The sequence below is a fragment of the Blastomyces dermatitidis genome, assembly GCF_000003525.1.
Source record: "Blastomyces dermatitidis ER-3 genomic scaffold supercont1.8, whole genome shotgun sequence".
Classification (NCBI taxonomy): domain Eukaryota; kingdom Fungi; phylum Ascomycota; class Eurotiomycetes; order Onygenales; family Ajellomycetaceae; genus Blastomyces; species Blastomyces dermatitidis.
In genome coordinates, this window is record NW_025544781.1 from 503,393 (window position 1) to 524,750 (window position 21,358).

The 21,358-nt window shown below is 49.6% G+C and overlaps 6 protein-coding genes across 9 annotated transcripts; 3 read left to right on the forward strand and 3 right to left on the reverse strand.

Annotated features, from left to right (window-relative positions):
• Nucleotides 1-508: 508 nt before the first annotated feature.
• BDCG_07101 (long-chain acyl-CoA synthetase) lies at nt 509-4,858 on the reverse strand. Its single transcript, XM_045422866.1, has 5 exons — nt 3,708-4,858; nt 3,567-3,600; nt 3,257-3,475; nt 1,562-3,146; nt 509-1,458 (listed from the first exon to the last, which is right to left on the reverse strand). Exons 1-5 carry the CDS (start codon nt 3,879-3,881, stop codon nt 1,347-1,349), a joined length of 2,124 nt encoding a protein of 707 aa, XP_045278409.1. The 5' UTR covers nt 3,882-4,858; the 3' UTR covers nt 509-1,346.
• BDCG_07103 (ankyrin repeat protein) lies at nt 4,774-15,054 on the forward strand. 3 transcript variants are annotated; one of them, XM_045422869.1, is made up of 3 exons: nt 4,774-5,654; nt 5,729-7,598; nt 7,686-15,054. In XM_045422869.1, exon 3 carries the CDS (start codon nt 8,577-8,579, stop codon nt 12,582-12,584), a length of 4,008 nt encoding a protein of 1,335 aa, XP_045278411.1. In that variant the 5' UTR covers nt 4,774-5,654; nt 5,729-7,598; nt 7,686-8,576; the 3' UTR covers nt 12,585-15,054. The 3 variants fall into 3 exon arrangements, with proteins under 3 accessions (XP_045278411.1, XP_045281976.1, XP_045281975.1); XM_045422871.1 differs by having other exon boundaries at nt 4,774-5,316; nt 5,583-7,598; nt 7,686-14,730; XM_045422870.1 differs by having other exon boundaries at nt 4,774-7,598; nt 7,686-14,730.
• On the reverse strand, nt 5,325-7,669 carry BDCG_07102. Of its 2 annotated transcripts, XM_045422868.1 has the most exons (5): nt 7,594-7,669; nt 7,031-7,529; nt 6,365-6,968; nt 6,025-6,255; nt 5,325-5,896 (listed from the first exon to the last, which is right to left on the reverse strand). In XM_045422868.1, the coding sequence occupies exons 3-5, from the start codon at nt 6,926-6,928 to the stop codon at nt 5,738-5,740; spliced, it is 954 nt and encodes a 317-aa protein (XP_045278410.1). In that variant the 5' UTR covers nt 6,929-6,968; nt 7,031-7,529; nt 7,594-7,669; the 3' UTR covers nt 5,325-5,737. The 2 variants fall into 2 exon arrangements, with proteins under 2 accessions (XP_045278410.1, XP_045281974.1); XM_045422867.1 differs by having other exon boundaries at nt 7,031-7,669.
• On the reverse strand, nt 7,900-16,008 carry BDCG_07104 (protein disulfide-isomerase). The gene is made up of 4 exons (XM_045422872.1): nt 15,403-16,008; nt 15,219-15,300; nt 13,650-15,167; nt 7,900-13,524 (listed from the first exon to the last, which is right to left on the reverse strand). The coding sequence occupies exons 1-4, from the start codon at nt 15,639-15,641 to the stop codon at nt 13,156-13,158; spliced, it is 2,208 nt and encodes a 735-aa protein (XP_045278412.1). The 5' UTR covers nt 15,642-16,008; the 3' UTR covers nt 7,900-13,155.
• Nucleotides 16,009-16,037: 29 nt separating this feature from the next.
• BDCG_07105 (NADH dehydrogenase (ubiquinone) 1 alpha subcomplex 5) lies at nt 16,038-17,532 on the forward strand. The gene is made up of 3 exons (XM_045422873.1): nt 16,038-16,815; nt 16,894-16,998; nt 17,071-17,532. Exons 1-3 carry the CDS (start codon nt 16,232-16,234, stop codon nt 17,147-17,149), a joined length of 768 nt encoding a protein of 255 aa, XP_045278413.1. The 5' UTR covers nt 16,038-16,231; the 3' UTR covers nt 17,150-17,532.
• A 36-nt stretch (nt 17,533-17,568) lies between these two features.
• BDCG_07106 (COPI vesicle coat beta' subunit) lies at nt 17,569-21,334 on the forward strand. The gene is made up of 6 exons (XM_045422874.1): nt 17,569-17,837; nt 17,939-18,001; nt 18,061-18,082; nt 18,149-18,180; nt 18,236-19,504; nt 19,575-21,334. Exons 1-6 carry the CDS (start codon nt 17,820-17,822, stop codon nt 20,733-20,735), a joined length of 2,565 nt encoding a protein of 854 aa, XP_045278414.1. The 5' UTR covers nt 17,569-17,819; the 3' UTR covers nt 20,736-21,334.
• Nucleotides 21,335-21,358: the final 24 nt, after the last annotated feature.

A 21,358-nucleotide genomic window follows, 5' to 3' on the forward strand; every position in this document is an offset into this window, starting at 1 on the left:
CCTGATGAATGCGATGTTGATGATGTAGAGAACTGGCTCCATGGAAGCTACAATGTGTGTATTCCAGTTACTATTGCCAATTGGAAAGGAAAGAAACGGCCTGGAGACCGTGTCATGCTTCGGCTTCCTCTGCCATATCATGTTGGGCCAAATTTGAATAAATTACTCCATATCAACAAAAGTTCCGTTCGGCAATGCATTACATCCACACTAGCTGCTCTTGCGTAGAATAACCCCTGCCTTTTAGCATCCCATAAACTCACCCACCCAGCGCAGAAACTCTCGGAATTAGACTAGAGGGCGGTCTACGGAATGACACATTTAGAGCTTCCTGAAAGAGAGGAAGCTAATTTGCGCGATGTGGGAATTATTCTTAACGCGTGTCTGGATAAAGCAATTGTGAGCTTGGTAGATGGATTGTGCGGAAGGTGGTGGTGGTGCTATAGATACTTCTTGCTGGCTTTTTTAGTAGCTATATATAATTTTCTTTTTGGAGATGGGATTAATTAATGGGTTAAGTTTACGGAGTCTAGTTCTTAATAATAACTGTTATTAGAAGGACACGCATGGCTTTGATATTCTGCTTTCTGTTTCTGAGTTTTGAATTTTAAAATCTCCGCCGTTTCATGTTTTACACAGCAGTAGAGTAGTATAGTTATAGTACACAGGTATGTACTGTACTGTACGGGGTTTATATATGCATGCACGTCCTTATATGGAAGTAATATATATTTATATATACAATTGACACAAAATATGTTCATCTGAAAAAGAGATAACGAGATATACATTACAAAAACGAGAAAACGAAAAATGAGAAAAAAAGAACTCAACTAAATGATAATAAATAACACGAAAACCGAAAAAATAAAAGCAAAAGAAAAACTGATGAATCTAGGTAGGTATATATATATGTTATATATCAACCCGCCTACGGGGAGAATATGGAATGTGACAGGTATGTATGTATAAGACATAAGACGAAATGGAAAAGGGTAGGAAGAAAAGTAGATATATATCTACATGATGTATCACACCCAAACAGAGCTTTTGTCAGTGTACTCTGTACATCATGACACGTTTTTATGTGGCGTGGCGTGGCATGGTGTGCGTGTGGCATTACACAAACACAAACACAAACACGATCCCGAGCAACCACGCTATGTTGTGAGCGGAATGCGGAATGATGAGGCAGGGGGGATATATATATACCGAACTTCCCCCCGTAAATATGCGATGAGGCACGTTTGTTAGGAATAAGAGCGAGTGGATGGGCGATACAAGACGGGAGCTGTGCTTTGTGCACTATGTTTGTGCTTTGCGATTGTGGTACGAAGAGGGGGGTGTTACAACTTGGCGTTGATGGTTAGGCCATTGCTCTGCGCAGGTACCCGCGTGTATAGCTCGTCGAGGAGCTCGCGGTACATGCGCACAGCCTGGGGGCGTTTGAGTTTGAGGCTATTGTTTCAAAAAAGGATTATGTTAGTTATGATGTTGTACACAGCAGAGACACAAAGAAGTACCGGGTGCGGTGGATGTGGGAGAAAAAGAGAAAACTCACGTTGGCGTCAACAACCCGTTATCGACCGAGAACGGTTCCACAAGCAACGCGATAGCCTTCACCTTCTCAAAGCCCGCGAGGTTATACTTCTTCCCCGCCCGATCCAAATCCTCCTGCACGGCACGCACGACCTTCTCATTCGCCGCCGCGGCGCGGATCGCGTCCATATCCTCCGGCCCAATGTCCTTCTTCAGCACGCGGCCCGCAAACGCCGCAAACGTATCGGGCTGCACCCCCATGATCGCCACCAGCGATGTCTCCACGCTGTCGCCGTGCACAAACGCCTGCGCCAGGTAGGAGCATGCGGTCTGGTAGATCCCCTCCAGCCGCTCGGGGGAGATGTACTCGCCCTGCGCGAGCTTGAGCAGGTTCTTGCGCCGGTCGATGATGGTGAATCGGCCTAGGTGGTCGACCTGGCAGACGTCACCGGTGCGGAACCAGCCGTCCTCCGTCATGGCCTTGGCGGTCTCTTCGGGGTTCTTGTAGTATTCCTTGAACAAGGCTTCGCCGCGGAGCAGGAGCTCGCCGCGCGGGTAGGGTTTGTCGTCGATAGAGTACTCCATGTCGGGTAGTGAGAGGAGGCACGCTTCGCTGCTGGCGTGCAGCGAGCCGCAGTGGCCTGCGGTGAGGTCGTTCGAGCTTTGGCAGAGACTTGTTGCGTAGCTTTCAGTAAGGCCGTAACCCTGCATGATGTCGCAGGCGAAGGCGATGCGGAGGAATTGGTGGAGGGATTTGTCGAGCGGTGCGGAGCCGGAGACCATACTGCGCATGCGGTCGAAGCCAATGGCTGCGCTGACCTTTTTCGACCAGATGCGGTCGTAGAGCATGTGCTTGTTGGTGGGGTTGTCGGATCGCTCGATGTTGGCGGTTTTGGCATTCACGATGTGTCGGGATAGCGTGCCCTTGAAACCTGGGGCTTCGACGGAGGAGGCGCGGATGGCACCGCCGAAGCGGTTGTAGAGGCGCGGGACAGAGGCCATCATGGTGGGCTTGAGGGTTTTTAGGTCGTCGACGAGCTCGAGGATGTTGCCGTGGAAATAGCCGATGCTGCCGCCAACCCACAGCATCATGTGTTCCATGAGACGTCCGAAGATATGGGCGAGGGGGAGGTAGGAGATGAGGACGTCCGTGGGGTAGTGCATGCAGGTGCTCAAGCCGGACGAGGCACCGGCCACGGCATTTCCGTGGGTGAGGACGACTCCCTTCGGATTGCCCGTGGTGCCGGAAGTGTAGTTGATGGTAATAATGTCATTAGGGGTAGGGGGGTTGTAAGGGCGGTTCAACGAAGCACCCAGTTCTTCGACCTCGGACAGGGAGTAAATCTGCAAGCCCACTGCGGCGGCTAGCGGCACAAGGATGTCTCGCTTGGTGTGGCCTTCTGGTTCACCAGCGTCTAATGGATCCATGCAGACGACTAGTTGCAACGAGGGCAATTCTTTTTTCAGCTCGATTAAAGTGGCAACATGGGGCAGCGAAGTGACCACACAGGTGAGCTCGGCGTTGTTAATGATATATTTCGTAGCATCTGGTCCGAGAGTCTCGTACAACGAGACGGTGTATAGTGACTGAGACATGCAGGCCAGGTCTAAAAAAAATTTCAAGACCTATTTTAGCAACAGTTTATAGCAGAATTGAACTTAGTAGAAAAAAAAAAAAAAAAAAAAAAAAAAAAAAAAAAAAAAAAAAGGTACACACCTGTGAGTTGCCATTCCGGTCGATTCTGGCACCAGAGGCCAACACCGTATTGCTTCCCCTGAACACCAACGCGGTTATGAAGCTCGACCAAGCCTACACCCAAAGCAGCACGGCGTTGCTTGACGGTTTGGTAATCCACCCACCGGTACGCGCCCCAGGTCTTTGTAACGGGGTCCCAGGCACGAGATCCGAGGCAGTGGTTCTTGGGGTATCGGTTGGCTATTCGCAAAGAGTAGGGAATTAGCAGGAGAAATAACACAAAAACACATATCTTAGTATTATTAACAGAATTTATTTTAATTTGACATACCACTTGACTCGAACATATCATGGCCAGTGAGAACCTGTATAAGCCAGACAAAATAGTTAGTTAAGCGTAGCATATACTTAACTCCCTCCCCCCAGACAATAATCTCAGATCCACCCTCTCCGCCTCCCCCCCGGAACATACCTTAGGATCTAGCGTCTTGACTAGTTCCCCACTGCCAACCTTCCAATGGCGGTATACCCTGGAGCGTCCAGGCTTTTCGGTGCCGGGGAGAGCGACCGATTCCGGGGTGCCCTTTGGAGGGGGTTGGGCATATGCCAGGCCGTTGACCTCGACTGGACTTTTCGACGAGAACATAGCGGTGGTTTCTTTTGTGTGCGTGGCCTCGTTTAGCTTTTTTTTTTAAAAAAAAAGAAATAAAATAAAACTGTGGGGGGATGGTCGCAATTATAAGACGGAGAGGAAGGAGGAGAGAGGCGAATTATCCCAAGCTGGAGGAAGGGAGCGAGCGGATTGATAGGAGAGACTGTTGGAGGGATTCGCAGAGAGATGATGTGACAGACAACGAAGAAGAAGAAGAAGAAGAAGAAGAAGAAGAGAGCGACGGAAAAGAAAACGGAGAAGAAAAGAAAAGAAATAGTTAATGGTTCTTCTGGAGGCGGCGGGGGGGCGGTGGAAGATGGAGCAGGAAAAGCACATGTCAGTAACTAATCAGTAAGTGGATTGCGATGTAATAAATCATGGCGCTGGTAATATTGTTACAGCCCCCGTACCCGCCTAGCTATCTGATATATATACATATACTACATAGCTATAGTTGATGGAGTTGCATGTTGCTTCGAGGAGCGGTGGCATGGAGGTGAGGATGACAATAGTGAACTCTTCGACAATTCTTAGATCAGCTAGCTAATAAGTTAATGTCATTCCCTGGTTAAAAAACTACTCTAAAACACCCCCCGAGTGAGATTAGGTACCTTCTAGCAGGCAACTAGGTACTATACATGTATATACTGTACATACATGTTTATGCCTATATATATGACTAACACCGGGCTGGATCGGGCGCCGGCGAATTTCTGAAGCTCTTATTAGTATGATAGTTATAGTTAGTATGATAACATAACGTTAGTAGTTATTGTTGGGGGTCCCGCGGTTGATCGGCCCTTCTACCAGCAGTGCGCTGGTGGTGATCGAGCTCTTTTGCCCCAGTAGCCTACAGTTATATTATATATTTTATACTTTTGCAGCGCTTCAACCTCGGCCCAAGTAAATACCTTCATAACGTGGAGTTTGGTACCGCCGATACACGGTTCCCCTCCGCTGGGGTTAGAAAGAGAAAGAGACTGGAGAGATATTTCTCTCTTATGTACTCTGTATTTATCGAGTTACCGCTTATTACTCTGCGATACTTTAAATACATATACGATAAGTTACCAGCCTTCAACATCCCTCACAGCCTCCGAGGCTTGTGCGGGTTAGGCCGAGACATTCTTATTTGACCAACAGCGCTCTTGGCAGGACTGGAGTCGACTCGGCCAAGCGCTAAGTTAGCTTCCACATGCTGCGCTCTCGATCATCTTTCGCGGGCTGCTTCTTGGTTGGTTCAACTTGGCTGGGTATGTCTCAACTCTCAACCAGTGTGGAGGAGGAACAGACAAGACCAGTGAACCACTGACCACAGGATGAAAGGACTGCTACACTGCAAGACTGTGCATGTGCTTCTTTCATGGGTGGTTTGGTGATTGTCGCCACATCTCTTGCTCTACCCTACCCTAGCGTTACCAGCAAAATGGTTGGTTTCCCCGGATCATTTTCTATCTATCATCCATGAGAGATCCGGTATGGAAAGAATAGACAGACAGCCCGCCCACTAACCCCCGCGCTGAATACAATGCAAAAACTCCACGAGTTGAGGCATGAATATTGCCGGTTGGCGAGGTTGATAATATCCTGATCTAGTTTCCCAAGCCCTCCTCCTTTGCTAATAATAACCTCTATATGCAGCTCTCTACAGCGTAGATGAATGAGTCTAACTAACTACCCCAACAAATGACGCAGAAATGGACACGGAAGGGAAAAAACAAAGGGGCTTGAAAGAACACCCTTCCCCACCGGTGCAAAAAAGTCAAAGTCTATATCCAAGCAGCTGCTGCTATCCAAATCTTAACCATAGTCTAATCTAATCTTTTCATTATTGTCCCTAGAAAACTCCCTCAAATCACGCACCGCGGATTCGCATAGATCCAATCCAACACGCTGAAAAGCGTCCAGATATGGATTCCGGCACTGAGCACCACAAACAGGTGGAAAATCTGATGAGACGCCCCCCAGATATCGAACTTCTCCGGCGTCCACGACTCGGGGAAATGCGTCTAAAAATACCCATTTTGCTGCCATTAGCTGCGGGGTTTTCAATAACATCACGCCTCCTTTCCCCTCCTTTGTTTCTTTGTTTCTTTGTTTCTTTGGTTCTTTGTTTCATTGTTTGGCTGTAACTCACCGCATAGAAGAGCGTGCCAACAATGAGCGCCAGGCCCTCGAGCAGGTAGTAGCCCAAACCCGCCCGCGGGCTCCATTCGGCATACGGATATATGCACGCGGCATGGATGATGGGCAATAATCCCGACAGCCCCGTTGCGACAAACGTGGCGAGCCGGAGCATCCGCCACCGGCTGCTTTGGAACTTGGGACTCACGACGATGATGGCGGATAGGGTTCCCAGTGCGAGAGTCTACCGTCCGGATATCCATCCACCCTCTCCGTTAATCAAGGAATGCTCACGACAGTCACGAGAAACGGGGTAAAAGGGGATGAGGGAGAAAAGGGCAAGGGAATCCCACCATAGTCCAATACACCCGCCTCAACCCCGGCTCGCAATCAAACGTAACATAAATCCCCGACACAAACGACCCGATCGTCTGCAGCAGGATAGCCACATAATCCATCCTCCCCCACAGCCCCGCATACTCCTCCGAATGACACAGCAGCGTGTGGTACGCAGACGAGATCCCAAAACACAAGACCGACGTCGTCAGGTAGATGTGGACCGCCAGCCGGTGCTGCAGCGCCAGTACCGCCTCGTCCGGATACCGCGCGCGGAAATACAGATGCAGAATCGCATTGCTGGCCAGCGCGATCGCGGCAGGGAGCAGGTGCGAGTAGATGTTGACCGTCTCGTTGTGCAGGGTGCGCAGGCTGTCGATGCACAGGCGCACGGAGCCCGTGATGGGTCGGTAGCCGGTGAGGAGGTAGGTATTGTGTGCGTACCAGGATGGTAGCTCGCTGGCGCGTAGGAGCTGGGGTTTTTGGGCGGGATTTTGTTGTTTGAGCGGGGTGGTACCTTTGCTGCTACCTGTCCGATCCCCCTCGCTGCGGGCGGGTGAGAGGCGTTGGTAGAGAGTCATGAGTGGGGGAGCTTGGAGATTATAGATTATTACTGCGAATCTGGTATCTTTGTTAGTTTACTGGGGTGTGGCGAGCAGAGTGAAGAGCGAAACAACACGCACCGTATACGACGGAACACATGAGGCTAAGAAAGAAGAAGAAAAAGAAGTACAAGAAGAAGAGAAGAAAGAACGAAATAAAATAAGATATAATCACGGAGAACAGCCCGATCGATAAACTCCTTCAACAAATAAATTCGGGGCGTTGCTCCTATCACCAGCCCTCACGTTTTCACCCACAAGGCTGCGTTGTTGACATGTTGGAATGTGACAAAGAACGCTAAGTGATTGGTCGCCGGCCCCATATACAGTGCCCAGACGGGGGTTGCCGTTGCGAGTCCGCGGCGGCTGGCCTGAGATCCAATCATAATATTCAATGATAATGCCCAGCGATGCCGCTTGGATGGGGCTTTTTGGGGGCCACGGCAGCCTTCTTTTTTTGACCAACCAGTATCTCCCTCCACAAGATGGGATTTACAAATCAACCAGGGCACCATTTCCTATTCCAGCAAGGGTGAAGAATCCTTGGTTTCTTTCTTCCCTTTTTTTTTCGTCTGGCGTACTGTGAAGAAGACCAGTCAGCACCGCCCGGTTATCATTAGCGCTGGACACGTCGTTGTTCATACAGCTGGTGAGTTTGTTTCCTGGGCGGGTTTTCTCAAAATTAGAATCAATGATAAGTTACGGAGTAGTTAACTATTTATTCCGTATTTGATAGTTTCGTTCCTGGCGGTTGGAGAAAGTCTGTTTAAGGTTTGGAGGCTCAGTTAAGGTTCCGGGGTGATGAGTCAGCAGCGGGATGAGGCTGAAGAGAACTTACCGAAACTTGATGACTCCGTATTGAAGGTTTCTCCAAATGTTTGTTTGCTACAACGGCGCACCTTCATGGTGGCTGCTGTTGATGGGTATAACGAGAGGTTATTTGCTGGAGGCTGAAAATGAGATTTCATTAGCACCAGAAAGCAGCAGCAGCCAGACATCGTGTTGATATCATCAACACTCTTGATAAACGTTTCCAGGCGTCGACAAGACGAACAAAACAATGTCAGAACATAAAAATAGACGAGTACAATACAGGGATATACGCCTCCCAGAACAGAACCTCACGTTGCAGCCTCTCAAACTCTTCGAAGATCGGGTGAATTTATAACACCCAGCATGAAAATACTATCGGGCGCTTTCCATTCGTTGATCAACCACTGGTGCTTGCAACCCGCTCTGGATAGGTGGACCTAGGGCCGGCCCGGGCTTGCTCCAAGGCTGAGAGCCAGTGCTTCTACATTTACTAGGCTTTAAAGCTAAAAATAGTGTCAGAATCAACCCGCCCGACCTAGATGCTATTATTTCCTGAGGGGGGGGATGCGATGGGATTCCCCCTAACCCCCCAGCTTCCCGAGCGCTGCCCGCCTCCTTCTCTTCCCCTCTCCTCTTTCTCTTTTCCTGCACTTTTTTTTTTTTTTTCTCCCCCTTCCCTAAACACACCACGCAAAAGAATGATCTCGTCGCGTAGATTCCCCCCCAACCCCGAGCTGCTGCCAATCAGTGCCTCGCCATCGATACCTGCGTTGCAACTGCAACTGCAACTGCATTGCGCGGCCGTTGTTCAGAAATGGCCTCCCGAGATGACTACACCGTCGGCTGGATATGCGCCCTTCCCCTGGAGATGGCAGCGGCGAAGGCGGTACTTGATCACATCCACGCCGATCTGCCCGCAGATCCAAGTCTGAATGACTCCAACTCGTATGTTCTGGGAAGCCTCAACGAACATAACATTGTGGTTGCATGCCTGCCCTTCGGCGTATATGGGACCACCTCCGCCGCAACCGTCGCGGCGCAGATGCTAGCGAGCTTCAAGTCCATCCGCTTCAGCTTGATGGTCGGCATCGGGGGCGGCGTACCGAGTACGAAGGAGGATGTTCGGCTTGGTGATATTGTAGTGAGCAGGCCGTCGGCGGCGCGGCCGGGGATTATTCAGTATGATTTCGGGAAGAAAATTGGAGAGGGCCAGTTCACTAGTACAGGCGCGTTGAATAAACCGTCTACCTTACTCCTCACGGCCGCGGGAAAGGTCGAGACGAATAATATCCTCGGCGAGAGCCAGATTCCCCGTTACATCCACAAGATTGTCGAGAAGGATCCCCTCGTCTTCGCCCATCCCGGTTCAGAGCAGGATGCCCTCTTCGACTCGAACTACGACCACGTCGCGGCGCTCGGAGATGATGGTACGTGCACTCAGTGCGACCCCGCTAGACTCCTCCACCGGCCGCCGCGAGGGTCGCAGAACCCGAAAGTCCACTATGGTCTGGTTGCGTCTGGCAACCAGGTGATGCGACATGGCGGGACACGGGACAAGTTGGCGCGCGAGCATGGGATCCTTTGTTTTGAGATGGAGGCGGCCGGCTTGATGGACATCGCCCAATGCCTGGTCATCCGGGGAATCTGCGATTATGCAGATTCGCACAAAACTAAGGTCTGGCAGGGGTACGCCGCTGGTGCCGCTGCTGCCTATGCGAAGGAGCTCCTGTCTTTGATGCCCCCTGCCCCGAAGCCACCGCCGCTGGCATCTATCACGGATTCGACGGTTGCCGGTATTCTCGATGCCTTACTCCTGACCAGACCCGAGGTTGACCGGAGCTCTCTGATCGCATTGAAGGGGCGGAGAGTAGCAGGTACTTGCGAATGGCTGCTACGACATGACCACTATCAAGAGTGGCTGAAAGGAACTGATCCGCCACTCCTCTGGATCTCAGGCGGGCCGGGAAAAGGGAAAACTATCCTCTCCATCTACATCACTGAGGAACTGGAGTCGGTGGTTGACGACGCTCAGGGTGTTCTCCTTTACTACTTCTGTAGTAACCGTGACAAGAACAGGAACTCGGCCATGACGATCATGCGAGGCCTATTGCACCAATGGCTCAGTCTCCATCCCCACCTAGCACAACATATTCAGAACTTCTTTGATGGGTCCGAAACGACCAAATACACTATTTCTAACTTTATCTGCCTCTGGAAGCTCTTCCTGAGCCTTCTCAACCACACCGACGCACCGCAGGTGGTATGCGTGCTTGATGGCCTAGATGAGTGCGAGGAGGAATCTCTCAAGCAGCTCCTTGACGTCTTGAGTGAATATTTCTCGAACTCCGAGGCGAAACCAAACACATACCTAAAGGTCATCCTCCTCTCCCGCCCGCAGCCTGGACCTTTAAAAAGCAAACTTCACCGATTCCCTCGGATCAAACTTGATGACTCGGACGTGGAGATTCAAAAAGATGTTGAGAAATACATCTCGGCCAAAGTTGCCGAGCTGGCAGCCGAGAATATCCTATCGGAGGATAGGCTACGTCAAGTTAGCCAGACCTTGATGGCCAGCGCGGAGGGAACCTTCTTGTGGGTTGGGTTTGTCGCGGATGAGCTCAAGGGCAAAAATTGGCTTCAAATCAACCACATACTTCGCGGTGTGCCCAAGGACCTTGTTGGGGTTTATCAGCGATTGCTGCAACAAGTCGAAGACAAAGAAAACCTGGTCCCCATCCTTGAATGGATCGTTCTCGCCGCCCGACCCATGACCGTGGATGAACTAGCAATGGCGGCGGAGATCAAGGCGTTTCATGCCCTGACGCCAACCGAAATCCTGAAGGATAGGCTTGCGTCCTGTGGGCTGTTGGTGAAAATCGATGGAGACGTGGTCAACCTCGTCCATGAGTCGGCGAGAGAGTTCTTCCAGAGCGACCAGATCAATATCGACGGGATCAACGTTTTCCATATGAATCACAAATCGCATAAGACTCTTATGCGTACCTGCCTCGGGCTCATTGAAGGGAGCTACAAGTCTCCTGGTAGTATCAGCAACGCCTCCCTCCACAATAGCCTCTTGACCTATGCCAGCCTCTACTGGCCAGAGCATTTCCGACAGGCGTTCGACTCGGTCGAGGCCCAGCTTGAGTTTTCAAGCCAGTTCTTCCGAGCTGAGTCGCCGGTGCGGGAGGATTGGTGGAAATTCTACTGGGATCGGGAGCAGTACGGCGGAGCTCCGCCCTCGTTCACGCTTCTACACCTAGCGGCGTACTTTGGCAACTTGGCCTGGGCCAAGATGTTGCTTAAGCATTCTGCCGCCGCCGGCATTCCCTTCCGCCGTCGCACCTCGAGAAAGGATTCTTATGGGCGCACACCCCTCTTCTGGGCTGCTACGCGCGGTCACAGAGACGTGGTGGAGTTGCTACTCGAGCACGGTGCCAACATAAATTCTAAGGACCGCGACAAATTGACCGCGCTCCATATCGCAGTCACTGGAGAGCACAAGGATGTCGTGTCTCTACTACTAGATCGGTCCGCCCGGATCGAGGCCAAAGGTAGCTACGGGGACACGCCATTGATCCGAGCCATCCAGGCCAGTTCCAAAGATATCGTCAAGTTACTGCTCGAGCACGGTGCGCGGGTTGATAAATTACCTACACCACCAGGTGTCGCCGCCCTGAAGGGGCCGATGGATCCACTGGAAGAGCGCGTGAAACAGTTGCTGGAACTTCAGGAAATGCTTTTTACTGCGCGATATGATAATCAATCGAGACTGGTTGACCTCACGCTCAAGATCCTAACCGTCTCACTCAGGTACAAACCTATCTTTAGACTGGTTGCGCTGTACGTGAGACACTGGTCAGTTGGCCGCTGGGAGGTTCTGCAAGACCTCGTGAAGAATAACGAGACGGCCAGATTGCGAAAATGGGCGCAGTCATTCAGCAGCTTTGGCAACCAGTTGGTCGAGGCTAGGAATCCCAGAGACCTAGAGGCCATGACGGGGCTCTCGGTCCGGGTGTTTGAGGTGGTCTCTACTGCGGATCTAGAGGCGTTATTGGTAATCGGGGTCCTGGTAGGTTCGTCTGTCATGCTCGCATCGGCCAAATCCCGATGGAGAGAAGGTGTAGATATCTCGGGCAGGACGTTCTCTCAATTCGCCTCCCTCGCCTACCACAGGGGCACGGAGGAGTCACTGGACTACGGCGTTCGCCAGTTCCTGATCGATCTCGACGCCTCCATTCGCGCCGGCAACAGGGCGGACACGGTGGATCGGGTGGTGGTCATGTTCAGCACGCACCTCGCCATCCTCGCTAGCAAGGATCCACGGCCCATCGAGTACTTCTCGACGGTCCTCACGGAATATTTCGAACACTATATCGGCGGCAGCTATGAGGAACAGCTCTTCAGCGACGCCAGCGAGGCATGCGCCAATGAGCTTGCTGCCATCAACAAATGTCAGGATTCCCGCAGATTGTTCCTCCTCCTCTCTGCCATCTTCAAGATCGCTCAGCACTCGCGGGAGAAGGGGCAGGACCGGCTCCTCAACATCCCACCAGCGTCATGTCTGATCCTCTGCCAGGATGACCCCGACTCCCATAGATGGTTGATCGGCGAAGGGATACCGGAAACAATGAGTGTGCTGATACCCCGACAACAACAAGGACTCTCGCGAAAGCGGGCGTTCAAAGCTCTCGTGGAATGTCTGATTATTGGGAAGCAATTTGGGTTATCACTGTCTATGGGGGTGCGGGAAACGGTGAAGCGAAACCTTGAACTTATTGACGGGGTGGACGGAATGCTGGATCAACTTCTTAGTACATGATTCTTGTTTAATGTTTATGATTACTTTTTTGGTTGTTTGCAATGTTCCCCCCCTTTCTTTTTCTAAATTCCAATTCATTTCAATGTAATGGTTGAAAAAGAAAAACCCCTCCTTTCCACCCGCCTTGGCAGACATTTTGATTCACCGCATATGCTCCGCTGAAGCTATATATATATAAGGAAAAGGAAATGAAAAGGAAAAGAAGAACATGAAAAGAGAACGAGATAGTGAAAAAAAAGGTAAAAATGTAGAGCAAGAAAAGGAAATACCAAAAAAAGAATAAATATAAACGATGACAGGCGAAGGTGGCAACAAAGGAGGAAATAGAAAGGCCATGTTTGAAGAATAACATGATATTAGTATAGGGGATCGAAGGGGAACAAAAGAGACTGGTCAAAAACCAAAATAGCAACAGTATTACATGAAAAAAAGAATATGAAAGTGGGAAAATTAGGAAAGGTGAGAATAGAGAATTGAAGTCAATGGAATTCAATAAAAAATGGAGGAAGATGTAGTAAAACAAAAGCAAAAAAAAGATAAAAAATGGAAACAAACAAAGAGTGAATACAGGCTAGTCGACCTTCCCCGATCCATTTCCACCACCAAGTAGCCCTTCCTTTCCATCAAGGTGGAAGAATCCACCCCCTGAGCTACCAGTGACTGCACCTAGGAGGCCTCCAGCACCCCTGCCTTTTCGAAGTCTACCCTTCGTGAAGAGGTACGCAAATATCAAAGCAGCGAAGAACATGGCAATAAAAAGGATAGGGTGGTTGCGGTAAAAGGAGCGCGTGCTGAAGTACATACTTTCGAAGATGCCGACGGTGGATTTCGCCTTGAGCCTAGATGATGGCGAGACGACCTGAGTGATGGTTTCGAGGATAGAGGTTCGGCTTGGCATTATGTAGGCACCACTAGTGGTGGTATCCCAGTACCGACGGTTCTGGTTCGTTTGAAAAAGGCAAGAGTCAGCTTTTGGATGTCTAATGGATCCGTTGAATTGAAAATTGGGATACTACAAGTGAATTCTCAGGGGTGAAGAAGGGCAAATATAGAGTAAAAACTTACATCTTCGTCAATGATGATAACACGTTCACCGTTTTTCACATCAATACCGTACGTTGTCCGAATCCATCGATCCCAGAAGATACCATCAATCCATGCAAAAACGACCTGCTTTTTGTCACTCTCTCGGATGGTTATTTGCCTGTTTTTCGCTGCACGCAGTGCCCGTTGGTCATTTCGGTCTTCTGCTTCCTCGATACGCAGCTCCTTCGCGTCCCGAAGTTCCTGCCTCTCAAGCTGGAACAACTTGGTTTGTTTATCCATCCACTCAAGCGCCGCATTTTTCAGCTCCTTTTTGTCCTGGACAAATTCGTCCGAGCGTAGTCGGCTGAGAATACCGAGGACTACGTATTTTCCATTAAGAATCTCGCGAGCATTAGCAGCGGTGAGCTCTGGTACTATGGGCAGCCAGACACTTTCCATCCAAGTGAGCACCTGTCGGAAATCTCGCATGTCTTTGGGGGCGAGCGCGCTGTAATAACTGGCTTTTCCACCCCTCGAGACAAGAAGACGAGGCCACGTGGAAATTCTGAATCTCTGGGCAAGGACATCGCTGTCAGTCTTAACAAGCTTTGCACGCCCGACCAAGCTCAGAGTTAACCGATCCAGAGCGGCAAAGTCCTCTGATGTAGTGGCCTTGTCGAAGAAGTATAAGAAAATAACCTCCTCAGTTTCTTCCATTTTCTTAAAAGCGTCAGCATCAACATATTGAACGCCGTTACCAACAACATCCACGGCCTTTTTGGCGTAGTTGACCAGGTCTCCCAAGCCCCTAAGTCCGTTATACTCAACACGTTCCCCACCTCTGAAAAAGTAGATGGTAGGGAAAGATCCGACACGAGCATCCTTGCATAAGCGTCGTTCCGTCTCACAGTTAACTTCACCAACATTTAGGACTTCTTTCATGTCCCTAGCCATCTGCTGCCAAGATGCAGCCATGGCCTGGCAATGACTACACCAGGGTGTATAGAACTTGATAAACCATGGAACATGAGTGTTTGTAACGAGTTTCTGGAAACTTTCGGCTGTGAGTGATATCGATTTGCCTTGAGGGTTGGGCACCGGTCCACTGGGCCTTTTCGGCACCGCGGGCTGGCTCTTCTCCTCCGGTGGTTCGGACTTGGCTGATGGTTTATCTTGCGGTTTATCTTCGGGTTTATCTTCGGGTTTTCCTCCTATTTTAAGGGGGGCGGTAGAAGTATCAACCTTGGTATCGCCAGGTTTTGGTAGCTGCAGGCCATTCCGAGGCCTTGAGCCAGGCTTAATTTGTTCGAGCTTATCTTCAATAAACTTGCTCAGTCCTTCCATTGACTTCTTGCCGGTAAATGTCTCCATTTTCTCTCCTTTGTGGTAAAGTATAAACATAGGGAAGGCGTTGATTTTGAGGGCCCGGCACTTGTCTGCGTTGGCAATGCAGTCTATGGCAGCGAAATTGAAATCGTAGAAGCGTTGGAAGGAGTTAAGGGAAGAAACTGGGTCTTGCGTTTGTTTAGATGTTGAGGTTGAGAGGGGATTCGAGGACTACATGCAATTAGTGATCATATTCCTTAGAAGGGGTGGAATAATACTAACGTAGTAGAATTCGTATAACGTTTGCCATGTTGGTGCGATAGAAATACAATACCCACAATATGGGGAGAAATGCTTCACAAACCTACAGCATTGTCAGACACACGCGCACACACATATATATTTCCAAGATAACAGCAAATGAAATAATATAGAGAGTAATAAAGAGTAAAGACACGAGACGTACCAGTAACCTTCCTGAATACTTTCATCAAAAGTGGACGCATTGAGTTGCTTCATCGGGGGAACTTCGACTCCATTAAAGACTGTAGGGCCTTCATCTGGACCGGTTAGATTCTCCGCTCCGGAGAATATCCGTGGCGCTTGTATCGAAACATCCTCAGACCCAGACCCGCCCGTTGACGTAGCGATAACGGGTTTTAGCAGCAGAGAGAGTAATGACCAAGCAAAGAGTGAGGTCTTCATTTTACGCGGCTGAAGGCCAAACGGGCCCCAGGACCAGAGCTTAATCTATCCCCAGATCACTGCAGAAGCTGGCGAATATTTAGATGTTTTTCAAAATAGAGTTAATTGTTGTCAATGAGTCGCCGTTCTCTTAATGAAGGAGTTGGAAGATATAGGATCGGGGCTGGTTCTGGCCAGATAGGAGGCTGATTGGCTTGGTTCAGAATGGCACTGAGGAGCATGTAGGCTGCGAGAGTATCTGTCCAAGTAGCTAAAGTCGCAACAGAGGCTTGTTATGGATGTAGTCGCCGAGTTGAAGAGCGGCGGACGAAACCTGGCGTGAGATTGATCCTTCGTCGTCGTCTCGTCGAGTCCCCCTTAAAAGAAACCTTGGAAGTTGTTTGAGCCGCAAGTTCGCGGTTGTTCTTTTTTTGGAAGTAGCACCGCAACCGGAGAAACTAATATTCCTGGTTCCATCGCCGCCTTTCGAGCGCGGAAGTTGGAATCACAGACGCCAGCGACCACGAGAACAACGTCAGCACGCTTGTTGTCGACAGCAATTGGGCCGGGTATCCTTTTTAATCGGCATTGTCCTCATATACATCCCCATCATGAGGTCCTCTCTACGATTGCTGGCAAACGTCAAGTCTGCCAGATACCTCCAACCCCATGCACCCACCGGCCTCACCGGCCTCACTACCCACCCAAGACCCCGACAGGCTCTCCTCATCCTATACACAAACACTTTGAACAAACTCCAGAATATCCCTGAGTCGTCCGTTTACCGCCAAGCCACGGAAGCCCTCACAAAACACCGATTGAAGATCGTCGAATCCACCAAACCGCCCGGCTACGACAAATGGCACCAGGAAGTACAACAGAAAGTCGCAGCAAACCCAGACCTGGTCAAAGCCATGTCAACTCCAAGTGGTGGTCTTGCGGCAGTCTACACGCCATTGGGCGGCCGGGTGTCGGAACTTGAAAAGCGACACTATGCCGAGAACATGGAGAATGCGTTGCGCCAAATAAAGGAGGAAGAGGAGCAGTTCGAGAAGTTGCCAGAGAGAGTGAAGCCTGCCGTGACACGGTGGTCGAAGGAAAAACAAGAGACTGAACAGCTTGAAAATAAAGAGGAGCCTGCTGCAGCCGAACCCCGGATTGATTTATATGATGAACCAGCTTTGGAAGCGGCGCAGTAAGTGTCAATCCAATTCCCGTCTTTATCTTCCGCTCCTTTTTTATTTGGATCCGCTGTTCTAATTAGATTTTATAGGATCTCCGAAATTGAAAACCAGATTGGAGCAGGTCTGATAGAGGAAGTTATCGAAGTTGCGGAAGGGGAGCTAAAACTTGTAGATGATATGATCAAATTTAAAGTGTAAGTGCGCCCTTGCAATAACAGAAATACGGTCAGGGAATTGTCTCTTTACTGATTCCTATTCGTGTGTAGATGGGAACAGCTGGTAGAAAACCCGAAGCCAGGCCAATGGACATATTTTGGCAGAGACCGAGGCAGTGATGCAAGCTAAAGGCCCTGGCGGTTTTCCTTTTGGCAATTTCATTTATCGACCTAGCTCATAGTATGGGGTCCTAGAGGGTTTAGAGAGCTTTAATCGCTTTGTTCTAATCAAATTTTATGTTGACTACTGTAAATATATTAAATATTTTCGGAAGCCCCATCTTTCCAGAGCATGTCAAATCTTATGCACCGTTTTTCCTGGGCTATAGGCGTTTGCGCATCGAGTTTACAGCATATGGCGGACATGAAACACCAGATATCCTGTGTTGTGCAATAATATTCTTATAAATTTTATGAATCTCCAATATACTCTATGAATAATCAAATTTAACCCAGGTATTCCTTTCGTTGGTCTATATCGACATTATTGTGCCGTCCGCCCAAAATCCGGCGTTGTGTTGCGCTAACCGTCTTGGGAGGCGTGGTGGGACTTCTGATCCGAAAGTCGAACCTCACATACATTGATACTGACAAGTTGCACTTCGACGTACTGACGGCATCAATTTCAGCATCATTCCCCGCGTCCTGTTGCTTTATCAACACATTTTATCTAGGAAGATACTGTTCCGTCAGTTCCAGCGACTAGGAATATATCCTAATCGCCAGGTGTTCCCTTTGGTACAGCCGCTCGCGGGCGGCACACTTATCGCCACAGAGCTACTTAGGGAAAGTTGCCCACCATGCGGTTAGATGTGAAGGTGCGTGGAATGATGGTCTTCGAAGGATTACATATTTACTGGCTTGCGAAAGGGTAGTTTTGAATGGTACAAATTGGGACTGACGTTATCTTCTATGCTAGCGACAACTGTTCGCCCGGTCGGAGAGGGTCAAGGGCATTGACTTTCACCCGACTGAGCCATGGGTAAGTGCAATACTCTCTATGCTTGCCAGGGGACGTTTCTCTAACTTATTTGCTATTAGATTTTAACTACATTGTATAGCGGTAAGCCATTGTTTCCTAAACGGGTGGTGGAAGGTCTCATCACTGATGCGCTGGAGGAACACACAGGTCATGTTTATATATGGTCTTACGAAACACAGGCACGTACACACCCCAAGCAGAGGCTATTTCCAGTGATGCTAACCTCCAATTCAGTCTATAATTAAAACATTTGAGCTTACCGACGTCCCTGTCCGAGCCGGTCGATTCATTGCGCGAAAAAATTGGATTGTCTGCGGTTCCGATGACTTCCAACTCCGCGTCTACAATTACAACACGTCCGAAAAGATCGCATCCTTCGAAGCGCATCCAGATTACATTCGGTCTATTGTCGTCCATCCGACCCAACCGTTCGTACTCACCGCTTCCGATGACATGACGATTAAGCTGTGGGATTGGGACAAGGCATGGAAATGCGTTCAGGTTTTTGAGGGACACAACCATTATGTCATGGGTCTGGCCATCAACCCGAAAGACACAAATACATTTGCTTCAGCGTGTCTTGACCGGACGGTAAAGATATGGAGTCTGGGCTCACCGCATGCGAATTTCACACTTGAGGCCCATGAGACGAAGGGGGTTAATCACGTTGATTATTACCCACAAGCGGATAAGCCGTACCTGTTGACGACTTCCGATGATAAGACTGTAAAAGTTTGGGATTACACCACAAAGGCGCTAATAGCTACGTTAGAGGGCCACACTAGCAATGTTTCCTTCGCGTGCTACCACCCAGAGTTGCCTGTCATTATCTCCGGCTCGGAAGATGGAACCATCAAAATCTGGCACGCCAACACATATCGACTAGAGCAATCCCTGAGCTATGGCCTGGAGCGTGCATGGTGTGTTAGCTACCAACGTGGCAAACAAGGCATTGCCATGGGTTTTGACGATGGAGCTGTTGTTGTCAAGATGGGTCGTGAAGAACCTGCTGTTTCCATGGATGGGTCCGGAAAGCTGGTTTGGGCGAGACACAACGAAGTCGTGTCAACCGTAATCAAGGGTGGTGACGCAACTCTCAAAGACGGTGCCCCCTTGTCGCTCCCGACGAAGGAACTCGGTTCCTGCGAAATATACCCGCAGACACTCACCCACTCTTCGAATGGGCGGTTCGTCTCCGTCTGCGGAGATGGCGAATACATTATCTACACTGCACTTGCATGGAGAAATAAAGCCTTTGGAGAGGCTTTAGACTTCGCCTGGGGTTCAAAGGATAATAGCAATGATTATGCGATTCGGGAGTCTAGTACCAGCGTCAAGATTTTCCGCAACTTCAAGGAGAAAAGCGGAGGTCTCGATGTGGGATTCCAAGCTGAAGGCCTAACAGGTGGTGTTTTGCTGGGAGTCAAGGGCCAAGGTGGTATCGGGATGTTTGACTGGGAAACTGGTTTACTCGTGAGGAGAATAGAAGTGGATCCTCGAGCTGTAGGTTTCTCGAGCCATTTTCATTGCAATTACATGATTACAGCGAGTATCTAACATTATTTATCCCTAGGTATACTGGTCTGAATCGGGAGAACTAGTTACTCTTGCATGCGATGATGCTTTCTACGTCCTCCGTTTCTCCCGCGAGAATTACATTGCCGGCCTCAACAGCGGCGAAGCTGACGAGGATGGGGTCGAAGCTGCTTTCGAAGTAATCACAGACGTCAGCGAATCCGTCCGGACAGGCGAATGGGTTGGCGATTGCTTCATCTACACTAACTCCACAAACCGCCTAAACTATCTCGTCGGCGACCAAACCTACACAATCTCCCACTTCGACCAACCAATGTATCTCCTTGGCTACCTACCCCGAGACGGACGCATCTATCTTGCCGACAAGGATGTAAACGTAATCTCTTTCTCCCTCTCCCTCGCCGTCGTCGAATACCAAACCCTCGTACTCCGTGGTGACATGGACTCCGCCGCAGAACTCCTCGAAGACATCCCTGCCGACCAAATGAACAAAATCGCCCGCTTCCTCGAGGGACAGGGTAACAAGGAACTAGCCCTCGACGTCGCCACGGACCAGGAACACCGTTTCGAACTCTCCTTAGCTCTCAACAAGCTCGACATCGCCCTCGAAATTGCGCGCGCCGCTGACGTCGAGCACAAATGGAAAATCGTCGGTGACGCAGCCATGGCCGCCTGGGATCTCGCCCTGGCTCAAGAATGCTTCTCCAACTCCAAGGATCTAGGTTCGTTGCTGCTCCTGCACACCGCTAGCTGCAACACCGACGGTCTCCGCCGTTTGGCCGAGCAAGCCGATTCAGCAGGCTCGCATAACGTCGCCTTCTCCGCGCTCTTACAACTTGGCGATGTCGATGCGTGCATCGACCTCCTTGTCCGGACGAATCGGATCACGGAAGCTGTGCTGTTCGCGCAGACGTATAAGCCCAGCCGCGCCGCGAAGCTTGCAGCCAAGTGGAAGGAGAGTTTGGAAAAAGAGGGTAAGACGAAGGTGGCAAGGATTATTGGGATTCCACCTGGGGCTGGAATCGAAGGGGTTGAGACGGATGACGAGTTGTTTCCGGAGTGGGATGAGTATTTGAGATTGGAGACGGAGGGAGGCGTTAAGTCTGTGGATTTGATTGATATTAATGGCGATGATGAAGTGGAGGAAGTTGGTGGTGGTGATGGTGAGGCGGAGGCAGTCAATGGCGTTTCGGAATAAAGGGAGTAAAGGATATAAATTTTTGCTGCTAGTGTTGTCGTTTTGTTGTTTGCAACGAAGGGTAAAATGAATGAGGTCTTTTCTTCTTCTCCCCCCTTTCTTCACTCCGTCCGCCCTTTTCTATCTTTCTTTATTTCCAATTTGTTGATTTAATTTTATCCTTTTCATATCTATTACAGTTAGGGAGAGCCACGCGTAAAGTCAAAAAAAAAAAAAAAAAAAATGGTACATTTCCCCATGTTCTTCCCATCATATTTATTTCTTTATTTCTTTATGCCTTCTTGCTTTCCTTATCTTCCTTTACCTTCCTTATACTTTTTTTTTCCACCTTTTTTGTAAACGGCGAGCGTGAGAGAAGTTACATAAAAAGTCATCCTAGCAATAGGGCCCTATTAACTAACATCCCTTTCCCCAAGCTAAGCAGAAGAGAACTTGCACAATCATATATAGCTACTATTTTGCCTCGCCTTTTCGCTACATTAGTCTTTGCAAGATATAGATAACGAGCATGCCCTCATTCTTCACCATTTGACCCACTACAAAGAGAATTATACCACTACCAACCGATGAAGGGACCCTCAACCGGGCCACAAAGTGTACACGGGGTGAGAAAGCTTGAGTCA